The sequence below is a fragment of the Phascolarctos cinereus genome, unplaced genomic scaffold, assembly GCF_003287225.1.
Source record: "Phascolarctos cinereus isolate Bilbo 61053 unplaced genomic scaffold, phaCin_HiC Scaffold_9;HRSCAF=440, whole genome shotgun sequence".
Lineage (NCBI taxonomy): Eukaryota > Metazoa > Chordata > Mammalia > Diprotodontia > Phascolarctidae > Phascolarctos > Phascolarctos cinereus.
The window spans coordinates 245,418,058-245,443,151 of record NW_027556402.1 but is presented as its reverse complement, the minus strand read 5'-3'; the positions used below and the strand labels follow the sequence as shown (position 1 = coordinate 245,443,151).

The window sequence follows — 25,094 nt, the reverse complement described above, 5'->3', positions numbered from 1 at the left end:
GATTTGTTGTTAATTCATTGCAGTCATGTCTCACTCCTCATGAGCCCAGTTGGGGTTTTCTCAGCAAAGATACTGAAGGGGTTTGCCATTTCCTTCTTCAGCTCATTTTGCAAAGGAAGAAACTAGGGCAACAGGGTGAAGTGACTTGCCCAGAGTCACACAGCTAACAAGTGTATGAGACTGGATTTGAATTCAGGTCTTCCTAACTCCAGGCCTGGTGCTCTAAGACTGCACCATAGAAGAATAACTGACTAGATCATAGGATCATAAATCTAGTGCAGGAAGGGACCCCAGACATCATCCACTCCAACTCTCTCATTTCATTGTTGAGAAGGGAGAGCACAGTAAGTGACTTACCGAATGTCACATAGATAGTGAGCATCTCAGCTAGGATTCAAAGTCAGCTTCTCAGATTCTAGAGAGTTCTTCCTACTGCACAATGGAGAGGGTCAGAGGACTTAGGTTCTATTCCAAAAACACAGGAAACATTTACCAAAATTGATCACACTTTAGGTGACATAAAGAATTTACCAGGAGAGAGAGAGAGAGAGAGAGAGAGAGAGGGAGGGAGGGAGAGAGGGACAGAGAAGCAAAACTTGAAATGCAACTCTTATTAACCATAATTTGAATTTTAAAAAGTAGCCAAAAAGTGAAATGTGATCAGAAGGCAGAAACCTAGATGGAGACTATTGAGGAAGCCTTGATTCATTTCTAATTACTTTTCCATCAGTAAGCTATCTTTGAAATCCTGGTATAAATTCAACTTGACCATAAAGAATACTTTTTGGATATGTTGCTGTTTATATTTCCTTAAGTTTTACTTAATCTTTTTGTTGATTCCATGATTCTCTCTCTCTCTCTCTCTCTCTCTCTCTCTCTCTCTCTCTCTCTCTCTCTCTCTCTCTCTCTCTCTCTCTCTCTCTCTCTCAGAATTAACTTTTTCTGATTGTTTGATCAGAACCACATGAACTTACCAGTCAATCCTATTGAGCATTTGAAAAAAAAAACTCTTCAAGCCTAGAGAAGGAAGCTACTCCACCGGAAGAAATGACACCATTAAATGAAGTAGGGGTTTCCAGCAAATGTCTAACTGGCTCTCAAAAATCTCTGATGCACTTTCAAGGATAATCTGTACTTTTAACATTTTCTCAATCACTGTCTTAAGTCTATTCCACAAAACAATAAATCGAGTATACTGTCTGCCAATTTCTGCATATCAATGCTAATACTGAAAATGTAACTGTAGGTTCTTCAGAGAGACAGAGCTGGCCCCAACACGACCTGCACCAGAGTGAGAACCTTCAGCTCCACTTAACAAGAGACCCAAGGATATGAATGGGCCATTCTTGAACTACAAGCAAAACGGATCATGCATTACAACAAAAAACCTTCCAATCCTCTAATAATCAGAAAAATGCAAATGAAAATAACCTTGACATTCTCCCTTTACACCCATCAGGATGCCAAAGGTAATACAAAGGATCAAATTAAATGTGGTTTGGCTGTGGATTAAAAAAGAAATCAGCCACATTGTTCTGCTGTTAGCAGAGCTCTGCATAAGTTCAAACTTTTTGGAAAGCAATATGACATTATGCCATGATAAAAGCTACAAATCCAGATTAGCTACCCAGAAAAGGTTTTAAGAAAAGAAATAGAAACAAGAAAGACAACGACTATGTTTTGAACACAGATAGGTCCCAAGTAGTATGAGTAATGGATCCCATGAAGTAGTCTCATTATTCAAATTTGCAACATTCTATGCTATAAATATATGTAAAATATGGTTATTGATTCCAATCCATATGTCAGAAACAGGATATGTAACTTCTATATTGAGCTTAAATGTCAGCAAATACTTGAAATTTGTGGTCTCATAATCATTGACAACCTATTTACCTTTTGTTGTCTATTTTCAAAAAGCACTTTCTTCTTTACTCTCCACACAAAACTTGAAGGGATGGAGAATTGGGTAGGAGTTTGACAAAAAAAAAAAATTGGCTACAAAAGCATTTAACATATTGAATGACAAAAAATTGAATGGAATTAAAAAAGAATTAAGAGTTATTAATGGTAGTCAGACGTTTTTTCAAGGAAGGAGAGACAACAGCTGGACAGCCAAGAAGCTCCCCTGGCATACTCAAGATGCTTTTAAAGAACTGGAGGAAGACCTTCAGTGCTTCCAATACATCCTCCACAGGAAAGGGAGGAGGAAGATGGAGTGAATGGGAAGATGACAGGAATCACAGCCCATGAGAAGATGAAGGAGGCATGAGAGATTCCTCCTTCATTATGATTCTGTTTCTTACAAACAAATGGTTTTATATGTGAATTTCAACCAAAAAAAAGTTATTTTTACTTCAAAACATGCATATACACATGTCCCCACTTACCTGTATTCTTAGGTTGATCAGGTCCACAAATGTTGTGACTTAAACTGATACGTACACATATGGAGATATATATATAGATATATATCTATATAGATATCTATAGATATATATCTATAGATATAGATAGATATATAGATAAGATATAGATATAGATATAGATATAGATATATCTATAGATAGATATAGATATAGATATAGATATAGATATAGATATAGATATAGATATAGATATAGATATAGATATAGATATAGATATAGATATAGATATAGATATAGATATGGACATAGATAGATATAGATCTAGATCCGAAAGGTTACACCATGGTGTAAGTATGATGTAATCAGGGCCTGCACCAGGGAGGTGACCATGTAGGAGGACAAAGGGAAAACTGTAAAGAGAGATATTATAAAGGTAGAAGCAATAGGACTTAACCAATGATTGGACATGGGTGGTGAGAGCAAATGAGAAGTCAAGGATGACACCTAGATTGTAAACCTGGGTAAATGAGAGGATGGTGATTCCCTCAGTAGAAATAGGAAATTTAAGAAGAGGAGAATTTCAGGGGGGGAAATAAGGGGTTCAACTACACACATGCTAAGTTTCAGATGTCTATTGGACATCTAGTATGAGATATCCAAAGGGAGGTTAAAGATACAAAACTGGGTGTCAGAAAAGGGTACCAGGGCTGGATACATAGGTAAGGGGATCATGTGCATAGAGATTAAATGAACCCATTAGAGCTCATGAGATCACTAGATGAAATGGTATAGAGGAAGATGAGAGAAGGATATTGGGCAAAGCCTTAGTAAAAGCCCATGGTTAATGGTCATGACCTGGATGAAGAGCCCACAAAGGACAATAAAGAATAGCCCTTAAAATATTGAACATAGAATTCAGGGGTGGAGGGCACTTAACACTTTCAATGTCATAACTATAAAGGACTTAGAGATCATCCCGTCCAACTGTTTCATTTGACCAAAGAGAATAAATGAGACCCAGAAAGAAGTGATTTGCTCAAGGCCACCCAACTATTTAGCATCAACAACCATGCTAGAACCTTGCCTCTCCACTCAATGCTCTTTCCACCACACAGTCTCACCCTCCCCATGACATCAACTTTGTTATTGTTGTTGCTGAATCACAGTTTATAAGTTGCCTTCACCCACACCAAATCTAAAGATAATCCATGTTCTCTGAAAACAAGCAAAGTATGCCCTGCTGGCAGGTAAATCATTCAGAGCCCAGTTCAAGGTGACATGGACAATTGCTTTGCCCCTTCCCCTAGAAAGAGGAGAGAATTACAAAAGGAAACAAAGCCACAGTTACTCACATTGGGTGACATCAGAGACTCACCTGCATGATTTCAATTCTGAGCTGCCCTAACCTTATAACATTCACTAACCCAGCAGCTAAGATCAGGAGATCAAATTCCCTGAGGTCTTCTTTGGCTCCCTTGGGTGAGAACTTTGCCAAAGAAATAATGACTTGGGGAAAGGCTGAATGCCTGCTTCAATTATTTATTTAGTGGTCTGAGTTTTCACCCATTTCTAGTGTAACGCTGGGAGGTATCTCTGTGGAAGGTGGATTTGCCTGACCAGTACTAGATCCCTCCCACACCTTCCTCCCTGATGATTTCATCAGTGACACCATGTTACAATTCACTTGCTTTTATTGTCTAGTATTTCAGTCATGTCTGACTCTTGGTGATCCCGTTTGGAGTTTTCTTGGCAAAGACACTGGAGTGGTTTGCATTTCCTTCTGCAGTTCATTTTTACAGATGAGGAACTGAGGCAAAGTTAAGTGACTTACCCACGGTCATACAACATGAGTATTTCAGACCACATTTGAACTCAGAAAGATGAGTCTTCCTAACTTCAGGCCTGGCACTCTTTCCACTGTACCATCTGGTAGCCATAGCTTGCTTTTGTCCTAGAGAAAATATAATGGCATGCAGGGCCATGTGGCCCTTTCCTCTGCTATTTTATGGCATTTCTATCAGACAAGAAGTTATTAATATTATCAAATAGTTTAAAGTCCCCACTTAGAAAAATCTCTAATGATATTCTGTTCTCAGCACTAATTTAAATTTGTTTATCCATAAATCATTCCTGATTTCCATGTATTTGAGGCAAAATCAAGATTCAGGAAACACTCAGATAAAAGGAGCAAGTAAAATATATTACAGTACAGGATAGGGATAGGATGGAGAAATAGCAGGGAAAGACAGAGCTTTTAGAACTTCCTGGGGGCACCTAGGTGGCGCAGACACAGCTAGGTGGTGCAGTAGACAGAGCACCAGCCTTGGAGTCAGGAGGACCTGAGTTCAAATCCGGCCTCAGATCAAACACTTGACACTTAGTAGATGTGTGACCCTGGGCAAGTCACTTAACACCAACCGCCTTTAAAAAAAAACTTCCTGGATTCCTTGAAGTGGTGAGTAAAATGGGCAGCTTCAGACCTAGTCCTGGGTCCTGAGGTGCTGGCAGGGGTCCAAAGATCTACCTTTTTTTTTTTCCTCCTTTCTTGAAACTCAGTTCTCCTTCCAGCATCTCCTCTCACTTGTTGTCCCTATGTCCAGTTCATCTTAATAAGTCCTGGGTAGGGACACTCCTTCCCCCTATTATTACAAATGCTTGCCTCATGAAGTCCCCATTCCTTCCTCTCAGTTTTCCCTCTCAGAGACAAAATGTGTCCCCTTAAAAACTCAAAGATTACAATATTACAAAGCATTCCCAGAGCTGAGAGAGAATATTTGTCCTTATAAACTACAGGATTCTAATCAGTTCTCAAACAACATGACACTAGAAAACACTGTGCAGCTAAGAAGAATAAATTCATAAAACAGAGAATAATGGGGCATGAGATTGGCAAATGTGTTCCAATTCTATGACTTCTTGTGTGTAGTGCAAAGAGGGTTGTCCTGGAGTTTCCTCTTCTGTAAAATGAACTGAAGAAGGAAGTAGCAAACCACTCCAATGTCTCTGCCAAGAAAACCCCAAAGAGTGGTCATGAAGAGCTGGACACAACCAAAACATGGCTAAACAACAACAACAACCTGGAATGGGGGGAAAATGAGGGGGAAAAGGCCAAAGATTTGGACTCCTTTCCCAAGATCTACATTGACTCATATAGAAAGAAGACCCTAAGACCTTTCCCCTTAGAGCATAGCTTCTCACTAGACACTGTGAGAGGAAGTCACCAAGCTCCTTGAAGCCTTCTTGAAGACTGCTCAGCTACATAGCTAATTGAAGAAGGCTCCTCCTAACCACGTCCCCAGCCAACAAGAACCAGTTACAGTGCACACACACTATACAATTACTCCAAGGCAATTTCCTTACACATAATCACATTTCTACTGGAAGCAAGACTTTCAAGTTCTGCACATGGAGAAATTGTATCTCTGATGTGGTCTCCAGATGCACCAGACCCCCATTACATATAGTTTTTGTGGGAGAGACAATTGAAACAACTGTTACAGCAGATAATGGTTATTTGCCTAAATGATACCCAATAGCTGGGATGGGGGAGGGTAGCTTTCACCAGTTTTTAAACACTTAGTTTCCTCATTTGCCTACAAAGCTGAGAGGACACAGAAAAGGCACAGGGGCAAGCCAAGTTCAGGATACAAGGGCATTGTCTCTGCTATCCGCTTAGCTGCATTCCTGATCCCTACATACACAGATGTAGCCAATCCAAGTCTGAATAGGGCTTTCTCCCATATCCTTACACAAAAGTAGATGCAAGGGATTGGGGGGTGGTGACCTTCACTAGCATTTCAGTAGATCAGGAAAGGCCTCAATAAGAAGACACAGCTGAGCTGGCCTTTGAAGGAAGCTATGGACCCTAAGAGAGGAGAGCAAAGACGAAGTACATTACAACAATGGGAGACAGAACACTGGATATGGGGAACCACAAGAAGGCCAGTTTGTCTATACCCTAGCAGGAGCAGGAAACCTCTGGCCTCGAGGCCACATGTAACTTTCTAGTCCTTGGGTGCAGCCTTTTGACTGAGTCCAAGTTTTCCAGAACAAATCCTTTTATTAAGGGGATTTGTTCTGTGAAGTCTGGATTCAGTCAAAGGGCCACACTTGAGGACCTAGAGGGCCTCATGTGGCCTCAAGGTCACAGGTACTCCATTCCTGGTCTGGAGGGAGTAAAGGGAAATAATATACTGGAAAGGTAGGCTGGAGCCATGAAGGGGTGGAGATAATTCAAATATAAGTGGGAGACTCTTCTTGAAATGCAGGGGCTCTTACTCAGAGGCAGGAATGAAAGAGGAAGAGAGCAGATTGGCTGGAGGGAAGGAAGAACTGGCAGGTAAGCTAAAGGGGAAACAAGGCAACAACAGGGACAAGAAGAAGATGAAAGAGGAGTGTGTCCCTCTCCCTCCATTTAATCCACATCAAGCACCTACTGTGTGATGGGTGTCAGGCACCATGCTAGGCACTTGTGCCCTAAAGATATAAACATGACCGCCATTACCCTCAAGGACCTTGCATTCTATTGGTGGTAAATAATATGACCCCAGACAAGTACACAACAGTCATTCTGACAGGGCTTGCACTGGCTTCCTTAGAAGAAGGCCTAAGTCACTAGAGATGCTGGGAGGCACCATTTTGTCAGTCTTGGAAGACACAAAGTTACCATGCGATCAAGACTGAAGGGCAGAGTTTTTCCTTCGCAAGCAGTTTTTTAACTTCGCCATAGAGAGATGGAAGACAAGTTGAAGAGAGAGAGTGGGACAGAAGGGATTGGAGAGAGGGAACGGTGGCAGCGACAAAAGGAGGAGGCTTTCCAGCAGACTGAACACTAGGCCTGGTAGAGGTTTGAGCTTTTATCTTTTTCTAGCTCTGTGCTCGGCTTATGGAGAGAATTCAGGAGGGGGCGAATGAATGATGTCTATTGGATGAATGGTGAATGTGCTCCACTCTCACTTTCTCCCTTCTGTTTTATTGCCTGGCGCACTGGGCAGCATGGTTCATTCCTAAGTGTTTCTCTTATGAATACATTTTTTTATAGATTATTCACATTGTTCACAGTTTTTCTAGATAAAAATGAGATAATTTTAATTGTGTCCTGGCAATGTTTTGCTGTATACAGTGTGATAAGGATGTGAAGGAACCTTTGGATAATGGGTTATCCCAAATTAGCTTGCTGAGAAATCTCCTTTCTTGCCTAGTGAACAAAATAACCACCTGGGAGTTCAGAAATTTGTGAATTTTGTTAATTATATGTATTTTAGGTGTTCTATCTTTTCACAGAGAAGAAGCTACATGAAGCTAGAACTCTCTCCTTAGGAATAGAAAATCTTTTTTTTTTCTCCCCAGCCAACAGGTAAGGAGTTTTTTCCATCCCCCATCAGTAAAAAGGGCAAGTACAGTAGAGCCCTGAGCTGGCAGCCAGGGGGTAGAATTAAAGATGGCAAGGGAGGATCAGTTCCACTCTCTTCCTGGAAGGGGGAGAAATGCTTCTCACCCAAACTGCCTTTCACATTGATATGAGCTGAGGGCTAAAGGAAAGATTGGGAGTTGGAACCTGAACTGAGACCTTCAGTCTAGGGATTGCAAGGGGCAGTGGGGTGAAGGGAAGGCATTCCAGGAATGTGTGTCAACTCGTACAAAGATATGAAGGCAGGATATAAAGTACAAAGAATAGTAAGTAAGCCACCAGGAAGTCACCTCGTACAACTCCTTTGATTTATAACTCAGACACCCTCAGCTCCTTCCTCTGCTTTTGTTTCCTAATATGTGGGAAAGGGAGGCTATTTTCTTCCTTCATGTTTCAGGGTTCCAAATCCCTGTTCAAGAAGAAACTTGACGGGAGAGAAAAAAGACTGGGAAGTCGAAGACATGGAAAGAAGACATCACCTCAATATGTCCCTGATTTTCAACTGGCCTCACTAGAGATATGAGATCAAGGCCTCCTTTTGGTTGGGATGAATTATCTTCCTCCCAGTGGGAGATCTCATTCCTTCTATCTGTTGTCTGATGTGTTCTAATCTGTATAAGTTCTCAGAATTCCATTTGGTATCTGCTTAGATAAATTGATTTACTCACTATTCACTATTTTTGATGGTCTTTTGTGTAACTAGCATTTGGTGGGAAGGAAGCAAACTTTAGGATATAAGCTAAGATGTACTCCTGCTTCTTTAAGGGACAGTGACCAGGGAAGAAGCTTGAATCGTGTCCCCTAGATTAGCAATATTTGGGGAGGCATACAGATATAATTCTTATTCTGTGCCCCTCTCTGAGAGCAGTTAGCCTGCTGGCTTGAGGCAGGATTCCAAATCTCCCTTCCAGAGAGGTAGGCAAGATTCCAGAGATATCTATATATGTATCTCCCTGAGCCATATTTAGACAACACACGTGGAAATACATGTTACTCACACAGGCAACACAAACCTTGCATATGTGAAAAGGAAATTATAATATCTATAATAATAATAGTTTACCTGGAGGAATTATATAAAATTTCAAGAGCAAAATGGTCACATAATGGGCCATTTCCTTCTCCAGCTCATTTTACAGATGAGGAAACTGAGGAAAACAGAGTTTAAGTGACTTGCCCAAGGTCACACACCCAGTATCTGAGATAAGATTTGAACTCAGGAAGAAGAATATTCCTAACTTCAGGCCCAGCACTCTATCCACTGCACCACCTAGTGGCTATCATTAATTCCTTCAAAAGTTTTATAACCATCAAAATATTTTTTACTCTAAATTCTATTCAGGTATTTTTTTTTAAATCTTGACGGTTGTCTTCATCCTTAAGAATTCCAAGATAATCACTTAGAGAGAGACAACAATAAAGAGGAAGGAGGAGGAAAGGAGCAAAGGCTTAAGCCTGGCTAGGACCTTCTACGGGCTGATCCACTGAGAATTTCTTCAAAGTAAATAGTAAGAGGTCAAATTATAGATGAATCACAATGTATTAGAAATATCACTGGTCACACAATAAGGAAGACCTGAGTTCTAATGCCACTTCTGACACTGGCTAGTTGTGTGGTGCAGGGCAAGGTAATTAACTTTTGAGCCTCAACTTGCACGTCAGTAAAATGAGGGAATAATATCTGCAAAACCTGAAAGAAAAATTGTGACGATCAAACAACATTGTGCTGAGTAAAACTCTTAGAAACCTTAAAAAAGGCAAGGATCTGTAATTTAGAATTATATCAAGGTGAGAGGGAACAGACTGGGAAGGAGCACCATAACTACTTTGAGTAGGATTAACTATTTCCTCTTTGGAATTATCATAGGGGAAAATCAGAGTGACAGTAGCTTTGACTCAATTATCAAATGCTCCAAAGCCTCCTCATGGGAGGAAAGCAGCTTAGCAGGAAGGTTGTTTTAGTTAGCAACAGTCAAAGAAGTTTGTGGTGGGAAGGGAATTAATAAACAAATGTTATTTTAAGTGCTTATGTAATAGATATTTGTAAAACTAAAACTATTCCCTAATAGACAGGGTCATAGGATATAAATAAAAACAAGTGTCAAAAGAAGAGCTGTGAAATACGGATTAAAATGCTCCAAATCACTAATACTAAAAGCAATGAAAATTTAAAAAACCCTGAGGTTTCACTGCAGCAAATTTTCAAAGATGACACAAGATGAAAAAACATCCATTTTGGAGGCATTGTGGGAAGATGTACACACGAATGCAATGTTAGAGCTGTGAATTAGTGTGAGCATTTCAGAAAGCATTTTGGAATTATGCAAAGAATGTGACTAAAATGTCCGGATCCTTTGATGCAAAAATTCCACTATTAGCATATATAGTCCCAAGGAAGTTATTGATAAGGAGAAAACTCCCATAAAACCCTGTTCTTTCTTATCTAATTTTATTTTATTATCATTCCTCAATTCTCTCCCTCTCATATGACCCTTCCCCACCCATTGTAAAAATAAATAAAACATACCTGTTACAAATATGCATAGTCAAGCAAAACAAATTCCCACATTAGCCATGTCCCTTGCCTATATATGTGTGTGTATACATATATGTACATATATACACATATACACATATATATATACACACATACACACACACACATATATATATACACACATACACACACACACACATATATATACACACATACACACACACACACACACACACACACACACACACACACACACACACACACACATATATATGCGCTTCAATCTGCCCTCTGAATCCATCACCTGTCAATGTGAAGGTAGATAGCATGTTTCAACATGATTCCTCTGGAACTGTGGTAGGGCATTATATTGATCAGAGTTCCCGTCTTTCAAAGTTGTTTGTTTCTCTTTATAGGATTGTTATTGTATAAATTGTTCTCCTGGTTCTACATACTTTATTGTTGTTACTGCGTACAATATTCCCCTGATTCTGCTCATTCTACTTTGCATCAATTCATGTAAGTGTTTCCAGGTTTTTCTAGAGCATCCTGCTCATCATCAGATTAAATAATATTTGTAAAGTGTGTTCTGAAACTTAAAGCACTATATAAATGCTGGCTATTATTAATAAGAATCCTTTTTTTTTAATCGTTCATTATCTACTGGGATTCTGTCTGCCATTTTAATTGGCAATCATAAACTTATTCTCCTGCTTAAGAGCAAAAAAGAAAACAGTGGAAATCTAACTTACAATTGTAGAATTTGCTAGGAACCTAAATCAAGCTCACTGGTCAGTAATTTTTAGGTCTTATTCTTTTCTTTTCTTTTCTTTTTACATCAGCACATTTGCCCTTATTCTATTCTTACCAGGCTCCCATTCTCTACAGTCTTCTGAAGATCATTGACAGTGGCTCAACAATTACGTGTGTCCTTTCTTTCAATACCAAGATGTAGATCTGTCCTTGACAAAGTTGACTAGATTGAATATGTTACGAGGTTAAGGGGCTCCTTGAAAAGGGTTTTGTGATCAGTACAACCAGGGAGTGTCAAACGTTGTGTTCAACACCAGAGTCTAAGCAGCTTCTGTTGCTAAAAAGCAATTCTCCTTTGTTTCTATAGCACTTTTCCTAGCAGATAATAGTTGACATGTACGTAGTTCTTCAATATTTATAAAGTACCTTTATATCCGGGGTATCCTTTGGTCCTCTCCACAAACCTGTGAAATTGGAATTATAGGGATCATGCTCCCAAATTTCATGGGTTGATACAGTGTCCTTCTGACTCTGTCTGCCTCTACACCACCCTACTGTGTGGATCCATAGAGCATGGACTGGAGAATGAGACAGGAAGTGATACAATGTAGCTCCAATAAGGGAATCTTGCTGTCAAGGTCATTTGTAGATAAAGGGGAAGTGTTTAGAGGTCAGGTCTGACTTGAACAGTCTGGTAGGTTGGGTTTCAAATCAGGATGAAATGAGATACTCATAGACAATCTAAAAATTGATAATATGTTTGCTGAATCATGGCATTGAAATGATACACTCCTCCCCTGCACCCCCACCAAGGAGATAGCCATGGTTTTAATAGATGCATTTGTCTCTTCATATTGAATTGCATCTAGTCAGGTGAAAGTGGTGACTCACACAGAAGTTAGACATCCACCAAGTCTGAGGGACACTGATTCCTCATAGACTGGCCTCTTTTATACGTTTAGGCAAATAGAAAGATGTATCAGTGGCTTGAGCCTTGGGATCCTGGATCAATCAATTTACAGAAATAACTTCATTAACTTTTTTTTTTGGGGGGGGGGGTGGAATAACCTACTATATCATGGCATTCTTATTTCCTCATACCCTCAGGTAAATTTCCACGGTTTGGCTCACTTGAAAACTGTCAAGATCTCATAGAAAGTAATTTCACAGAATTTGTTCTGACAGGTCTGTCCCAGAATGAGATGCTACAGCAAGTATGCTCCTTGCAGGGAATGGCTGTTGAATCTGCTTAGCCTGCTTCATGGTGGGCTACCCAAGGCTCAAATCATTCAATATTTCTGCCAGTGATAGAGACCAAAGAAAGCACCAACTTGCATGAGTTCCAGTTCATACAAGATCCCAAGCACAACACCCTAAGAAGAGCTGCAAATTCTGAATCCAGAGTTTGTGTTATCATCCAACGACAGGCCTTACTGAAAACATGAGTCAAGATTAACTAGGCACTTCTCTGCCCACTCACAAGACTTGTAACTATGAGGAACTAAATAAACTTAAATTATGCATTTCCTAGAAACCCTGAGTTTTTATCAATCCCATACAATTCTACATATACCCAGAATCTAAGAGGGAATGGGCCATTCAATAGATATTTTTTGTGTGGTTAGGTATTATTTATTGTATTTGTTGATGCAATCCTAACAAAGGCTACACATACTATCTAGGCATGTTTGTCTGCTTCTATGAAGGGTTGACTCCATTATTATACTCACTAGGCATGTGCACAAATAGTGGATATGAACATGGAACTCCTGAGAGCCAGAGGCTCTTTACTGAACAGGATCAGGTGAGGGGTTATCAATGCCACCTGGTCATTAAATGAGTAAAGGACAAATTGAAAGAAATCACAGATCAGAGGGGGTTGATTTGAGGAGTGAAAATGACAAGGTCTTTCCTAGGTCATGTGAGTGGCAGATTTAAGGAAAAATACAAGAAGGTCTTCTACCATCCCACTATTAGTTGGTACAATCATAGTTCAGTCTCATTTAGGGTCTTTATTTGTCTCTTCCGTCACTTTCTTGCTCCATCGCCTCTTCATGGCATTCTTCACATCTGCATTCCTCAGAGTGTAGATCAATGGGTTCAACATGGGGGTTATGATGGTATAGAACACAGCTACCATCTTATCTTCTGTGAAGGTGGTTGAAGGCCGCATGTAGATGAAGATACATGGTGCAAAGAACAAAATTACCACCATGATATGGGAAGCACAGGTAGAGAGTGCCTTGCGCCTACCCTCTGAGGAGGGGGTCCTGAGGGAGAGAAGTATGACAGCATAGGAGCCCACAAGAATGATGAAGCAGCTCAAGGATATCATACCACTATTGGCCACCACAATGATGCCCACTACATAAGTGTCTGTGCAGGCCAGCTTCAAGAGGGGATGGACATCACAGAAGTAATGGTCAATCAGATTGGGACCACAGAAGGGCAGCCAGAGAGTGAGAAGGGTCTGTATACTAGAATGAATGAAGCCCCCCGCCCAACAACTCACCATCAATATGATACAGACCCTTTCGTCCATAATGGTTGTATAGTGTAGGGGCTTACAGATGGCCACATACCTGTCATAGGCCATCACTGTGAGGATGAAGATCTCAGTGCAGCCAAAGAAATGGACCCCAAAGAGCTGAGCCATGCAACTTACAAAGGAGATGGTCTTGACCTTGGCTTGGAAGTCTACAATCAATTTTGGAGCAGTGACAGAAGAAAAGCAAATGTCAACAAAAGATAAGAAACAGAGGAAGAAGTACATGGGAGAGTTGAGATTTGGGCTGACAGTGATGGTCAAGATGATGAGAAAGTTCCCAAAGATGATGATTGTGTAAAAAAGTAAGAAGAGTAAGAAGCATACTTGCTGTACCATCTCATTCTGGGACAGACCTATCAGAACAAATTCTGTGACATTACTTTCCATGAGATCTTGACAGTTTTCAAGTGAGCCAAACTGTGGAAATTTACCTGTGGGTATGAGGAAATAAGAATGTCATTAGTCATGGGTCATATGTGAAATCAATGCCAACTTTTGCTAAATACAGTACCTTAAAGCTCTAGCTCAGTGGTACACTGGGGTGGGTGGTGGGGAGGTAATGAAATGAATACATCAAAGAGTTAAAATTACTATGTTCCTACATAAAACATCATAGAATCATAGATGTACACCTGGGAGAGACCTCATTAGGCGATCTAGTCCAAACTTTCAATATCTAGATTAAAAAGCTGAGACCCAGAATGTGACTTGCCCAAGGTCACACAGTAATTCAGTGACAAAGCTATGTCCTAGTCTTTCCTTTCCTAGTTCCTTCTTGGAAATTGTCATTGTGGGAACTACTATTCCACCACCCCCAAAAAAAAAATACCTCACAACCCATCTATGACTTTCTAAAAGGTACCTGAGGCCCAGAGGAGTTAAGTGACTGCCAAGGGTCACACATGAGAGAAATGATTATTTCTCTTATATTAATAACCAATTATTAAATTAGAATGAAGTTTTTCTTTTCCTGTTCCTCATTTAGGGACCAGCCCAACTGGTTATTCAGCCAGTCTCTGAAGGACATTGCTAGTAGATGAGATTGTCCAAGTCCTCTGGGTACATGCTTCTTTATCTTGGGTGAACCCCAACCAGCTAGAAGACCTTACTAACAGGATCTGGTCTAGGTGAGTTCCTGTCCTTAGGAAATAAGGCCCTATCCTTGGAACCTTCCATGAGAATTTAGGGTGACTCAGCTTATGAAGGAAAAAACTAACCAGAGTGGTCTGGGTAGAGATGGATTCTTTTGTCCAGATTGCTGGAGGCAGCTGAGTCTCATGATCAAGTCACATTCTCAGGAGGAGGAGCTGAAGGCTTTTAGACCACCTCCTCATTCATATGTCTACCCCTGATTGATTGTTATCAATCACGGTTGATCTCACCTGTCAGGGACACCCACTTTCCCAAAGGTATTTAAACATTCCATAATCCCAATGGTTGGAGTCTTTGGTTACCTAGAGAAACCACTGACCATCAAAGTACTGATTATTTGCTAATCTAATTAATAAATTAATTATTAATTATCCAGAAACTCTCTCAGATTTTCACTCATCTCACACAGCTAGCAATACTAGAATGATTCAAACATGGGTCTTCCTGAATCCTATGCTACAATCCTCTTCTCAAAATAAAAAACAAAGAAAAATCAGCCATCTGATTCACTCTTTGCAGCAGAATTTTAGGCAATTAAGACACTGAAGAAACAGAATCAGTAAGAAAGATGCTCACTAGCAGCTTTTAATTCTCATTGACACATTTTGCTGTCATAGAAAGAGCCCAGGACCAAAAGCCAAGTCCTTTGGGCCTTTAATCTTGGCCCTGCAGTGCATTTGTGTGGCTCTGGACATTTGACTTCCCTTCCCTGGGCCTCAGTGTCTTCATATGTAAAGTGACGTGGTTGGGCTACAGAAGCTCTGAAGTCCTTCCCAGCTCTGACGTTCTGATTCTGACTCTGATATGAGTCTTTGTTCCTTGACCACATTTGCGGAGCCATCAGCAAGGCAGGTGGGAAGTGGCTACATGCCGGTTCCCATGGAAGCAAATTCAGATAAGGAAGTGAGAAAGCCTTGCCTTCTATCCACTGAATCTTCTCACCCCCCCCCCACCCAGGTTGACTCCTCACCTCATTTCATCACTCCTAGCACTGCCCAGCATGACTGACCCTCAATAAATGTATCTGATCAACTCAGAAGCTCAAAAGATGTTAGCACTGCAAGGGATTTTAGAACGCAGATCACAGAACATCAGAGGCAGAAGAGACCATAGTACATACAATGTCAGACATAGAAAGAACCTTAGCTGGGAAGGGAATCCCTGGATAAGGGAGGAATGAGAATCCAACTGCCCTGAGGAGTTCAAGATGTACTTGTCCTAGATCTAGAGTAACCATTCCATCAATAAGGATGGATTAAGTGTTTACTACGTTTGAGGCACTGTGTTAAGTTCTGGGGATACAAAGGACACACAAAAATAGTCTCTACCATCTAAAAGGGGCAGCTAGGTGGGGCAGTGGATAGAGCACCGGGTCTGGGATCATGAAAACATGAGTTCAAATCCAGCTTCAGACACCAACTGTGTGACCCTGGGCAAGTCACTTAGCCCTCTCTGCCTCAGTTTCCTCATCTATAAAATGAGCTGGAAAAGGAGATGGTAAACCACCCCAGTATCTGTGACAAGGAAACCCCAAATGGGGTCACAACTGAACAACAACTATCTAAGAGCATACATCCTAATAAGGGGTACTTAAAGTAGTATATGCATGATACATGGAGAGTAGAGGGAAGGTAACCTGAAAGGGGAAGGCTTTAGCAGCAGCCTGGGGTCAGGGGAGGTGGAGAGGGGAAGGCTTCCTGCCAAAGGTGGTACCTGAGAAGTGATTGCTGAGTGACTATTGGTGATCTAGGAAAGACCAAACGACATCATGCAGACATAGTGAGGCAAGAGTCTGACAATAAGCATTTGTTGAGCATCAGCCATGTGCTAGGCACAGTGCTGTGAAACACTTTATATTATATAAATTGTCTAAATTGTATCTATTATTGTTGATGTCGTTGTTGTTATTTTAGAGAACAAGAAAGGTGCCATGGGACTGGAGAAACACAGATGTCCCCTTTTCATAAAAAGGCATTGGAGGGTAATCAGAAAACCACTAACCAGAGAATCTGACTTTCGTTTCTGGAATAATTCTCGAAGATTTGCTCAAGGGCGAGTTTTCTGCAAGCATTTAGAAAAGGAAGGAGCAGCTGCTAAATGCAGGCAAAGCTTCAGCAGGCCCGGGTCTGACCAGATTCACTTCCCTTCCCTTTTCTAACAGGGTTCCTAGACTATCAGGGGAATGTTGCAGACATATGATATTTAGATTTTATCAAAGCACTGAAAAAGTCTTTTGACAGTTATCTTTTGACGGATTAAGAGAACAGATATTTGTTGATCATAGTAAATTAGCTGGGTTCAGAACTATTTGGATGCCCTCACAAAATGGAACTCTTATCTTTCCCTCAAGCCCTCCCTCTTCTAACTTCCTCCCTCTCACTACCTTTCTAGTCACCTGGACCCAAAAGCGAGCTATCATCCTCCACGTCTCCCTCTCACTCCCTGTGTCCTACCAGTTTTCATGGTCTGTCATTTCTTTTTTATTATTATTATTTTTATTTTTTGAAATAAAATCAGCATTTCCATAGCATAGTAGTAAAAAAAGGTGCTTGTACATGAAACCGCAAATCCGTTATATACAACTTGCTAATCCTTTTAAATATATAATGAAGTTATCATGTAACTTTTTCCTTTTTTTCTTCTCTCCCCTGCACACCTGCCTAGAGATGGCTACCATCAGACAGAAATGTGTGTGTATGTGTGTGTGTTTGTATGTGTGTGTGCGTGTGTGGGTATGTGTGTGTGTGTATGTGTAAAATCATTCTATACATACTGCTATTTAATAGATCTTTCTGTAGATAAAGATAATGTCTTCTTTCATACGTCCTTTGTAGCTAATTTGGGTATTTATAATAGTCAAAATGACTTACTTACTCCAAGTTGTTCTTAAAATAATATTGCTGTGACTGCATACAATGTTCTCTCGGTTCTACTCATTTCACTCTCCATTATCTCATACAAGTCTTGCCAGGTTTTTCTGAAGTCCACCTGCTCATCATTTTGGGTTTTTTTAAGTGAGGCAATTGGGGTTAAGTGACTTGCCCAGTCACCAAGCTAGTAAGTGTTGTGTGTCTGAGGTCACATTTGAACTCAGGTCCTCCTGACTTCAGGGCCAGTGCTCTATCCACTGCGCCACCTAGCTGCCATGGCTCATCATTTCTTAAAGCACAATAGTATTCCATTACAATCACATACCATCACAACTTGTTCAGCCATTCCCCAATTGACGGGCATTCCTGCAATTTCTGATTTTTTGCCACCACAAAGAGGGCTGCTATAAACATTTTAGAACATGTAGGTTCTTTTTCTTTTTCCATAAAATCTCTCATATGTGCCTGCTTCTCACCTCCCACATTGAAACCACCCTAGGGCAGGATTTCCTACTGGACTATTGCACTAACCTGCTAACTGATCTCCCAGCCTCATCTCTCCCCACCTAATCCACCCTCCACTCAGCTGTCAAAATGATCGTCCTAAAGCCATATCTACTTTTTAAAAAACCATATCTAGCCACATCATGGCTATATCCTACTATTACCTCAAGGATCAAATATAAAATCCTCTCTCTGCAAAAGCCCTTCATCATCTGCCCCATTCTGGCCTTTCTAAGTCTTCCTGTACCTTATTTCTCTGCACATACTCTGATCCAGTGACTCTGGCCCCCTTACTCTTCCTTTCCATGACTCCATCTCCTGATGGAGTGTTTTCCCTGCCTGTCCACATGCCTAGCATGCTCTCCTATCTCATCTCCACCTCCTGGTTTCCCTATTATGTTGTTGTCATTGTCCAGACGTCTCAGTCACATCTGACTCTTGTGACCCTGTTTGGGGTTTTCTCAGCAAAGATACCTGAGTGGTTTATCATTTCCTTCTCCACCTCATTTTACAGATAAGGAAAACTGAGGTAAATGGGCGTTAGTGACTTGCCCACGGTCACACAGTAATGTCTGAGGCCAGACTTGAACTCAGGAAGATAAGTCTTTCTGACTTCAGGCCCAGCACTCTATCCACTGCACCACCCAGCTCCCACCTAGTGCCCCTGCCATCCCTCTAACATCCCACTTTCTGCTAGAAGGTTTTCCCAGTCCTCCATAATCTTAGTAATTTCCCTCTAAGATCACCTCCAATTTATCCTGTGTATATCTGGTTTGTATGTAGCTGTTTGCATGTTGTCTCCTCCTCATTTGATTTTGACTTTCTCAAAAGCAGAGACTGTTTTTTGCGTTTCTTTCTATCCCTAATACTTAGAGCAATGCCTGGAGACACATAGTAGGTGCTTAATGCATGCTAATTTAGTCACTGACCCAAAAAGCCAACATTAATGAAATTATGTCAACTTGAAAAGAGGTTTCTAATGGAGTGCCCCACCTATCTACCCAGTGCTAGGAAATATTTTTACAATCAGTGCAAAGCCAGAGATGGCACACTAGTCAGATGTATAGATGGTGAAGTGCTTGACATCTGATGACAGACTCCAGATCTAAAAAGATGTCAGCAAGCTAAACCTATGGATAGAGTCAAATAAGATCAAATTTAATGTATATTTGTTATAAAATGCCATATCTGTTAAAAAAAAAATCAAATTCACAAACACGGGTGGAAAAGCATGGCCCAGCTGTATCATACCTTAAACTATATTATAAAGTGAGAGCATTGCTGAAGTATAAATGGATGATTTAGATTATTTGGAATTAAAATTTTCTTGTATCAAGAAAACTAACAGAGCCAAGAATAGAAGGAATGCAGAAAGTTGGGGAAAAACTTTCATAGACAATCTCTGAGACCAGATGTGATTGTATTGGACTATTGCTATGGGATAGGAAATGATGAGCTGGTTAATTTAGAAAAACATGGAAAGACTTGGACTTATGAAGGAAGATGCTAGTTAGCTCCAGAGAAACAGTTATATGGGAATATGAATAGCATGGTTTTATATATATATGTATATGAGTGTGTATGTGTATATATGTGTATGTTTATAGATATCTACACATGTGTGTGTGCACATCTAATTGTAGCCTTCTTTAGGGTGGGGGGAGGGAGAGGGAGGGAAACAAAGTAAAAAGTACACAACAGAGAACAAAAGAAAACCTGGAAGGAAGCAAAGAAAAACTGGGTACTTGAAAATAATGCGTAGTATTTATTATATAGATTTTCTTGAAATGGAAATTTATTGTTTTGTATTGAATCTTTTCCAATGTTCTGTGTATGTGCAAACATTCCTTTTTTTTCTTTTATCATTTTGTATTTAAGTTTAAAATGAATTTAAAAATTTACAAAAAAAAAAAAAGAAAAGTCATGGCTAAATAGCAATTCCTATGAAAAAGGTCTGAGGGTTTCAGAGCACTGGAAGCTCAAAGCATGCCTATAGCATGCAAGAAGAAATGCTAACCTCAGCTGTTTGGAGAAGTATCCTGTTCAGAATCATACTCTTCCTTGGTCAGGCTTCATATGGAGTATGGTGCCCTGGAAGAGGAAGCCTGATCCATGAGGGGTTGAGGACTGAGAAGAAACGAAGTAGAGGTGTTGTGGTAAACCTTTAACAACTGACCCCCTCCCAAAAAAAAGGGTGAATGACACATTTAAGTGTAAATGATTTGCATTATTATCATCTCTCCACAACTTTCTTAAGTCTAGACAGTCGACAAAACAATAAACCAAGCCTTGATTTTGAGATGGCTCCAGGGTATCCCGGGACAGATCTCTGAAGAAATTTAGCAGTGCAGGATGGGAAAAATGCTGATTGTGCAATGGAGTGGAAGAGTCAAAGAAAGGCTTTTTTTTTAGAACTGGGGAGCCCTGAGCATTACTATGCATTCATTCATTGAAGGAGCCAATAGTGAAGAAAAGATTGACAGGTAGAAGTTGGGTAGAGGAGGTAGCAGATCACCATTGCAGCAATGTCTTGGAAAAGAAGATGGAAGCGGCACTACTTCTTCCAAGATGGGAGGGAAAGAGAAGAGAGGGTGTGATAATATTGAGGCATGACAAGGAGTAGAAGGGGAGGAGAGGGAGAGAAAGAGTTGATATTAACCTTCCTCTTCTTCCTTAAGTAGGAGACTGAATCATAAGGATCAGCTGCAAAATAGACTTGCCAGAAAGGAAAAGGCTCAGGGCACTTTCTGCAGGAACTGAGATGTCTAGTCAGTCAGGTTCAGTGAGAAGCGGAATGGCATCATGCAGAGAGGGCTGGCCTCAGCGACAGGAAGGCCTTGGTTCAAGTCCCATATCTGACACCCACTGGCTATATAACCCTGAGAAAATTAATTTCTTAGTGCCCCAGACAACTCTCTAACATTATAAATTACAGATACTAAGCTGTAGGTCGGGGGTGGGCGGGACCACAAAGTAGAACAAGTGAAAAATAAACTAAAAACAAGTAAACTAAGAACAAGTAAAAAAAATTAACTTTGGGCAAGCAAAAAATAAACTAGAGCTCTGAGAATCAGGAATACCGGGCTCAAATCCCTTTTTTACATATACTATTTACTACTTGTGTGATTCCGAGCAAGTCATTTCCTCCTCTCCCCTCACCTTTACTTTCCTCATCTATAAAATGGATAGAATAATAATAGTACTTATTTAACAGGGTTGTTATGAGGGTTGAATGGGATCATGTCTATAATGTACTTTGCAAACCTTAAAGAATTATATAACTGGCCTCTAATATGAATGATAGGCAGTGTTTAGCACAGCAGAAAGGGAGTCCAACTTAGGCTAGGAAAGCTTCTCTTCAAATCCTGCCTCTGACATACTGGCTACATGACACAACCCCCAGTGCTCTAGGCAACGAGTTCTCTAAGAGTGTAAGTTAGAAGGTGTTAATCTGCATTGCTAATTTCTTATCTATATGAGATTTCCCTAAATCAATGAAATCACAGATCCAGCCATTTTTCCTATCCCTATTATTATTAATAATACAAAGAAGGCTGTGCAGCTTGGTCTCTAGTTTCTAAATCAGTTCAGTTGGCCTAAGTATTTTCTAGCACAGATCTAGTCATAGATAAATACAAGGGGATAAATACAGCCAAGAATGATGGACATTCAAAGACATTGTCTTACTTGGAAAATTTCAAGGTGTCTGGTTCCTATTCCTCTCCTGCTCTGTTATGTCCCTGTACTGGTTTTCTACTTCAAGGGGCATTAGCTGCCTGGAGATGACAGCAACTATCACTCAGGGAGGAGCAGTCACCCAATGAAAAAATATGGCTTCCCCTCTCTATTCCCAGTTTAAGAAATCCAGTTCTGCTGAGGGTACCGGACCCCAAGTATCTATTTAGGAAACAAGAAAAGCATCCTGAACCTTACAGTGCTATACCCTTGATAGGGATCCAGCACTTACTTGTGGGACTGAATGGAACTGACAGATGATCTGAAAGTCATCTCACCCTCACTCTAAGGTCCACAGGCTCCTTGAAGAGTGACTCTATCCAAAGTAAAGTGGGACAGCTTGGGAAAGAGGCAGACAAGCCCTCTGGACTTCCAGGTGACTCAAGAGCTAAGGCATAATCCCTGGCCCATTCACTGGGCCATGTAATTAGCTCCCAAGAGTTTTTATATCTGGAAGCTTTGGGCCAAGCAGGAACTCAGTTTTCTGCTGCACTGGTCCAGCACAGAAGCCTACTGGGAAGAGAGTGTGCCAAGTGTCTCCTCTGGACTTTTGGGACACTCAGGAAACCAATCACCTTGGGTCTTCTGGTCTGGCCCATTTTGCAAGTAAGACTATTGTCAATTATCTAAGTGGGTTCTTTTCTAACATTCTGAATTTTAATTAAACGAAAAGTTATTAAATGACTTCTCTCAATTCAACTAAACAAATATTTATTGAGCAGCTACCACATAGACAGTGGGGATACAAAAATAGAATACAAAAAACAAACCAACTCTGCCTTCAAGAAGCTTGCATTCTACCAGGGAATATGACATACAAACAGGTAAATATTAAGCATACGAAGCTACAAACCTGATTTCAATATGTATAAAGCTCTAATAACTGAAGGACGTGAGCAAAGGTCGTGTGTGGAAGATAGGACTTGAGCTGTGATTTCAGAGAAGCCAAATATTCTAAGAGGTAGATGCAAGGTTGGGCATTCCAAATATTGGGAGCCAGCTTTTGCAGGGGGTGGAAGATCAAACAGTCACCTCCTCCAATGGAACATAAACTCTTTGAGAGGATGGATTGTTGCATTCTTTGTCTTTATATCTGCACTGCTTTTTTTTTCCTTTGTTGTTCAGTCATGTCCGACTGTCTGTGAGTTCATTTGGGGTTTTCTTAACAAAGATAAAGGACTGGCTTGCCATTTTCTTCTCCAGATCATTTTATACATGAGGAAACTGAAGCAAACAGGATAAAGTGACTTGCCCAGGGTCACACAGTTAGGAAGTGTCTGAGGCCAGATTCCAACTTGGAAGATGAGTCTTCCTGACTCTAGTACCAGCACTCTATGCATTGTGGTGCCACCTAGCTGCCTTTGCTGCCTCATTGCCTAGAACACATACTATTCTTTTCATGTGCTCATGGAATGACCTAATGGGATGTCATTTGTGGTGAACCACACATATGTTTGAACGGAACAGATAATGTGTGAAAGGGAGAAATATCAAAGAAAATTGGAAAGGTAAGTGGGAGGTAGATTGTGGATGACAATAAATGAAAGGATAAGCATTTTGTATTTCATCCTAGAAGTAAATGGGAGCTGCTGAAGGTTTTTGAGTAGAGGAGTGACTGATCAGATCTGCATTTTAAAAATGTATATTTGACAGTTGTATGGAGGATAGAAGGGGAAAGGAAAGACTGCGGAAGCCCAAAGGAATTTGGAGGCTAATACAGTCTCTAGATGAGAGATGATGAGAGCCTGAAGTAGGGGATGATGATGTATGTGAGTGAGGGTAGATGTAGACAATAAATGTTGTGGACAAAGAATCAAGCAGTCTTGCCACTAACAGATATGACGTGTATCAGAAAGAGGGAAGTCAAATGTAACACCAAGATTAGGCACTGGAGTGACTGAATGGACGGTGACACCTTTAACAGAAACAGGGAAGCTAGGCAAAGGAGTGCAGTGGAATAAGGGGCATCATGTCCTGTCTGCAGAACACGGTGCTAAGAGATGGAGGAGATAGGAAGTTTAAATAAGATGTGGTCTAGTAAATATAATAAGATATATTTCTAGTAGTGATATATATTAAATAAGGTATATGTCTCATAGTGATAAGACAAACACAAGTAACTATAATACACAATAATATACAATAAAGGCATCAAAGGTTAGAAAGAGGGGTGCTTTGTGAGGCAAGTTTGGGCTTAAAAAACTCCCAAACAAAATTGAGAGGATGCCCATCAATTGGGGAATGGCTGAGCAAGTTGTGGTATATGAATGTAATGGAATACTATTGTGCTATAAGAAATGATGAACAGGCTGACTTCAGAAAAACCTGGAAAGACTTGCATGGTCTGATGCTGAGTGAAGTGAGCAGTACCAGGAGAACATTGTACACAGTAACAGCCACATTGTGGGATGACTAATATTGATAAACTTAACTCTTCTCAGCAATACAAGGATCTAAAACATCTGCAAAGGCCTCATGATAGAAAATGCTATCCACAAAGAAGAACTGACTATGGAGTTTGAATGCGTATCGAAGCACACTATTTGCTATTTTTTTTCTTCTGTTGTGTTTTATTTCCTCTTTCTGGTGGTTCCTTCTATTGGTTCTAATTCTTACCTACAACATCACTAATGTGAAAATATGTTTAATAGGAATGTATATGTATAGCCTGTATCAGATTGTGTGTCATCTTGGGGAGGGAGGTGGGGAAGGAGAGGGAGAAAAATTTAAAACTTAAAAGCTTATGGAAGTGATTGATGATAATTCAAAATAAATTAATTAAAATTTTTTTAAAACTCCCAATCAGAGCTACCTATCCCAAAGTAAAATGGGGAGGTAGTAAGTTTCCCTTCACTGCAGATATTCCAAGGCTGGATGACCCCTATTGAGTGTGTTGTAGTGAGAATACTTTTCTAGATGTGGGTTGGATTAAGTGCTCAATGATGTCCCCTCTTCCAACTCCGAAATTCTATGATTTTATGATTCTATGTCTGATGTAGGAAGTTCATTAATGCCTGAGGGGGTATGGAATCAGAGAAGGCTCAATGGAAATGATTTTCAGATTGGACCTCAATGGATGGGTAAGAAGTCATAAGGAAAGGGAGGAGAGAGGAGAAGTTCAGCAAGGTTACAGAGACAAGTGAGCACATGATATGGGATCATTTTTTGTATCTCCAGCTTTTAGCACAATGACTGGCACATGGTAAGTATTTTAAAATACTTGTTGATTGATTTTGACATTTAGGGGATGGTCAAT

General features: G+C 40.3%; 1 protein-coding gene across 1 annotated transcript; it reads right to left on the bottom strand.

The window, feature by feature from the left end:
* Nucleotides 1-13,028: 13,028 nt before the first annotated feature.
* LOC110223961 (olfactory receptor 4S2-like) lies at nt 13,029-13,964 on the bottom strand. Its single transcript, XM_021009745.2, has one exon. It carries the CDS (start codon nt 13,962-13,964, stop codon nt 13,029-13,031), a length of 936 nt encoding a protein of 311 aa, XP_020865404.1.
* Nucleotides 13,965-25,094: the final 11,130 nt, after the last annotated feature.

What these genes read in the sequence shown, in the direction of transcription:
- LOC110223961 (XM_021009745.2), bottom strand. Translation starts at nt 13,964, where the DNA reads ATGGAAAGTAATGTCACAGAATTTGTTCTGATAGGTCTGTCCCAGAAT.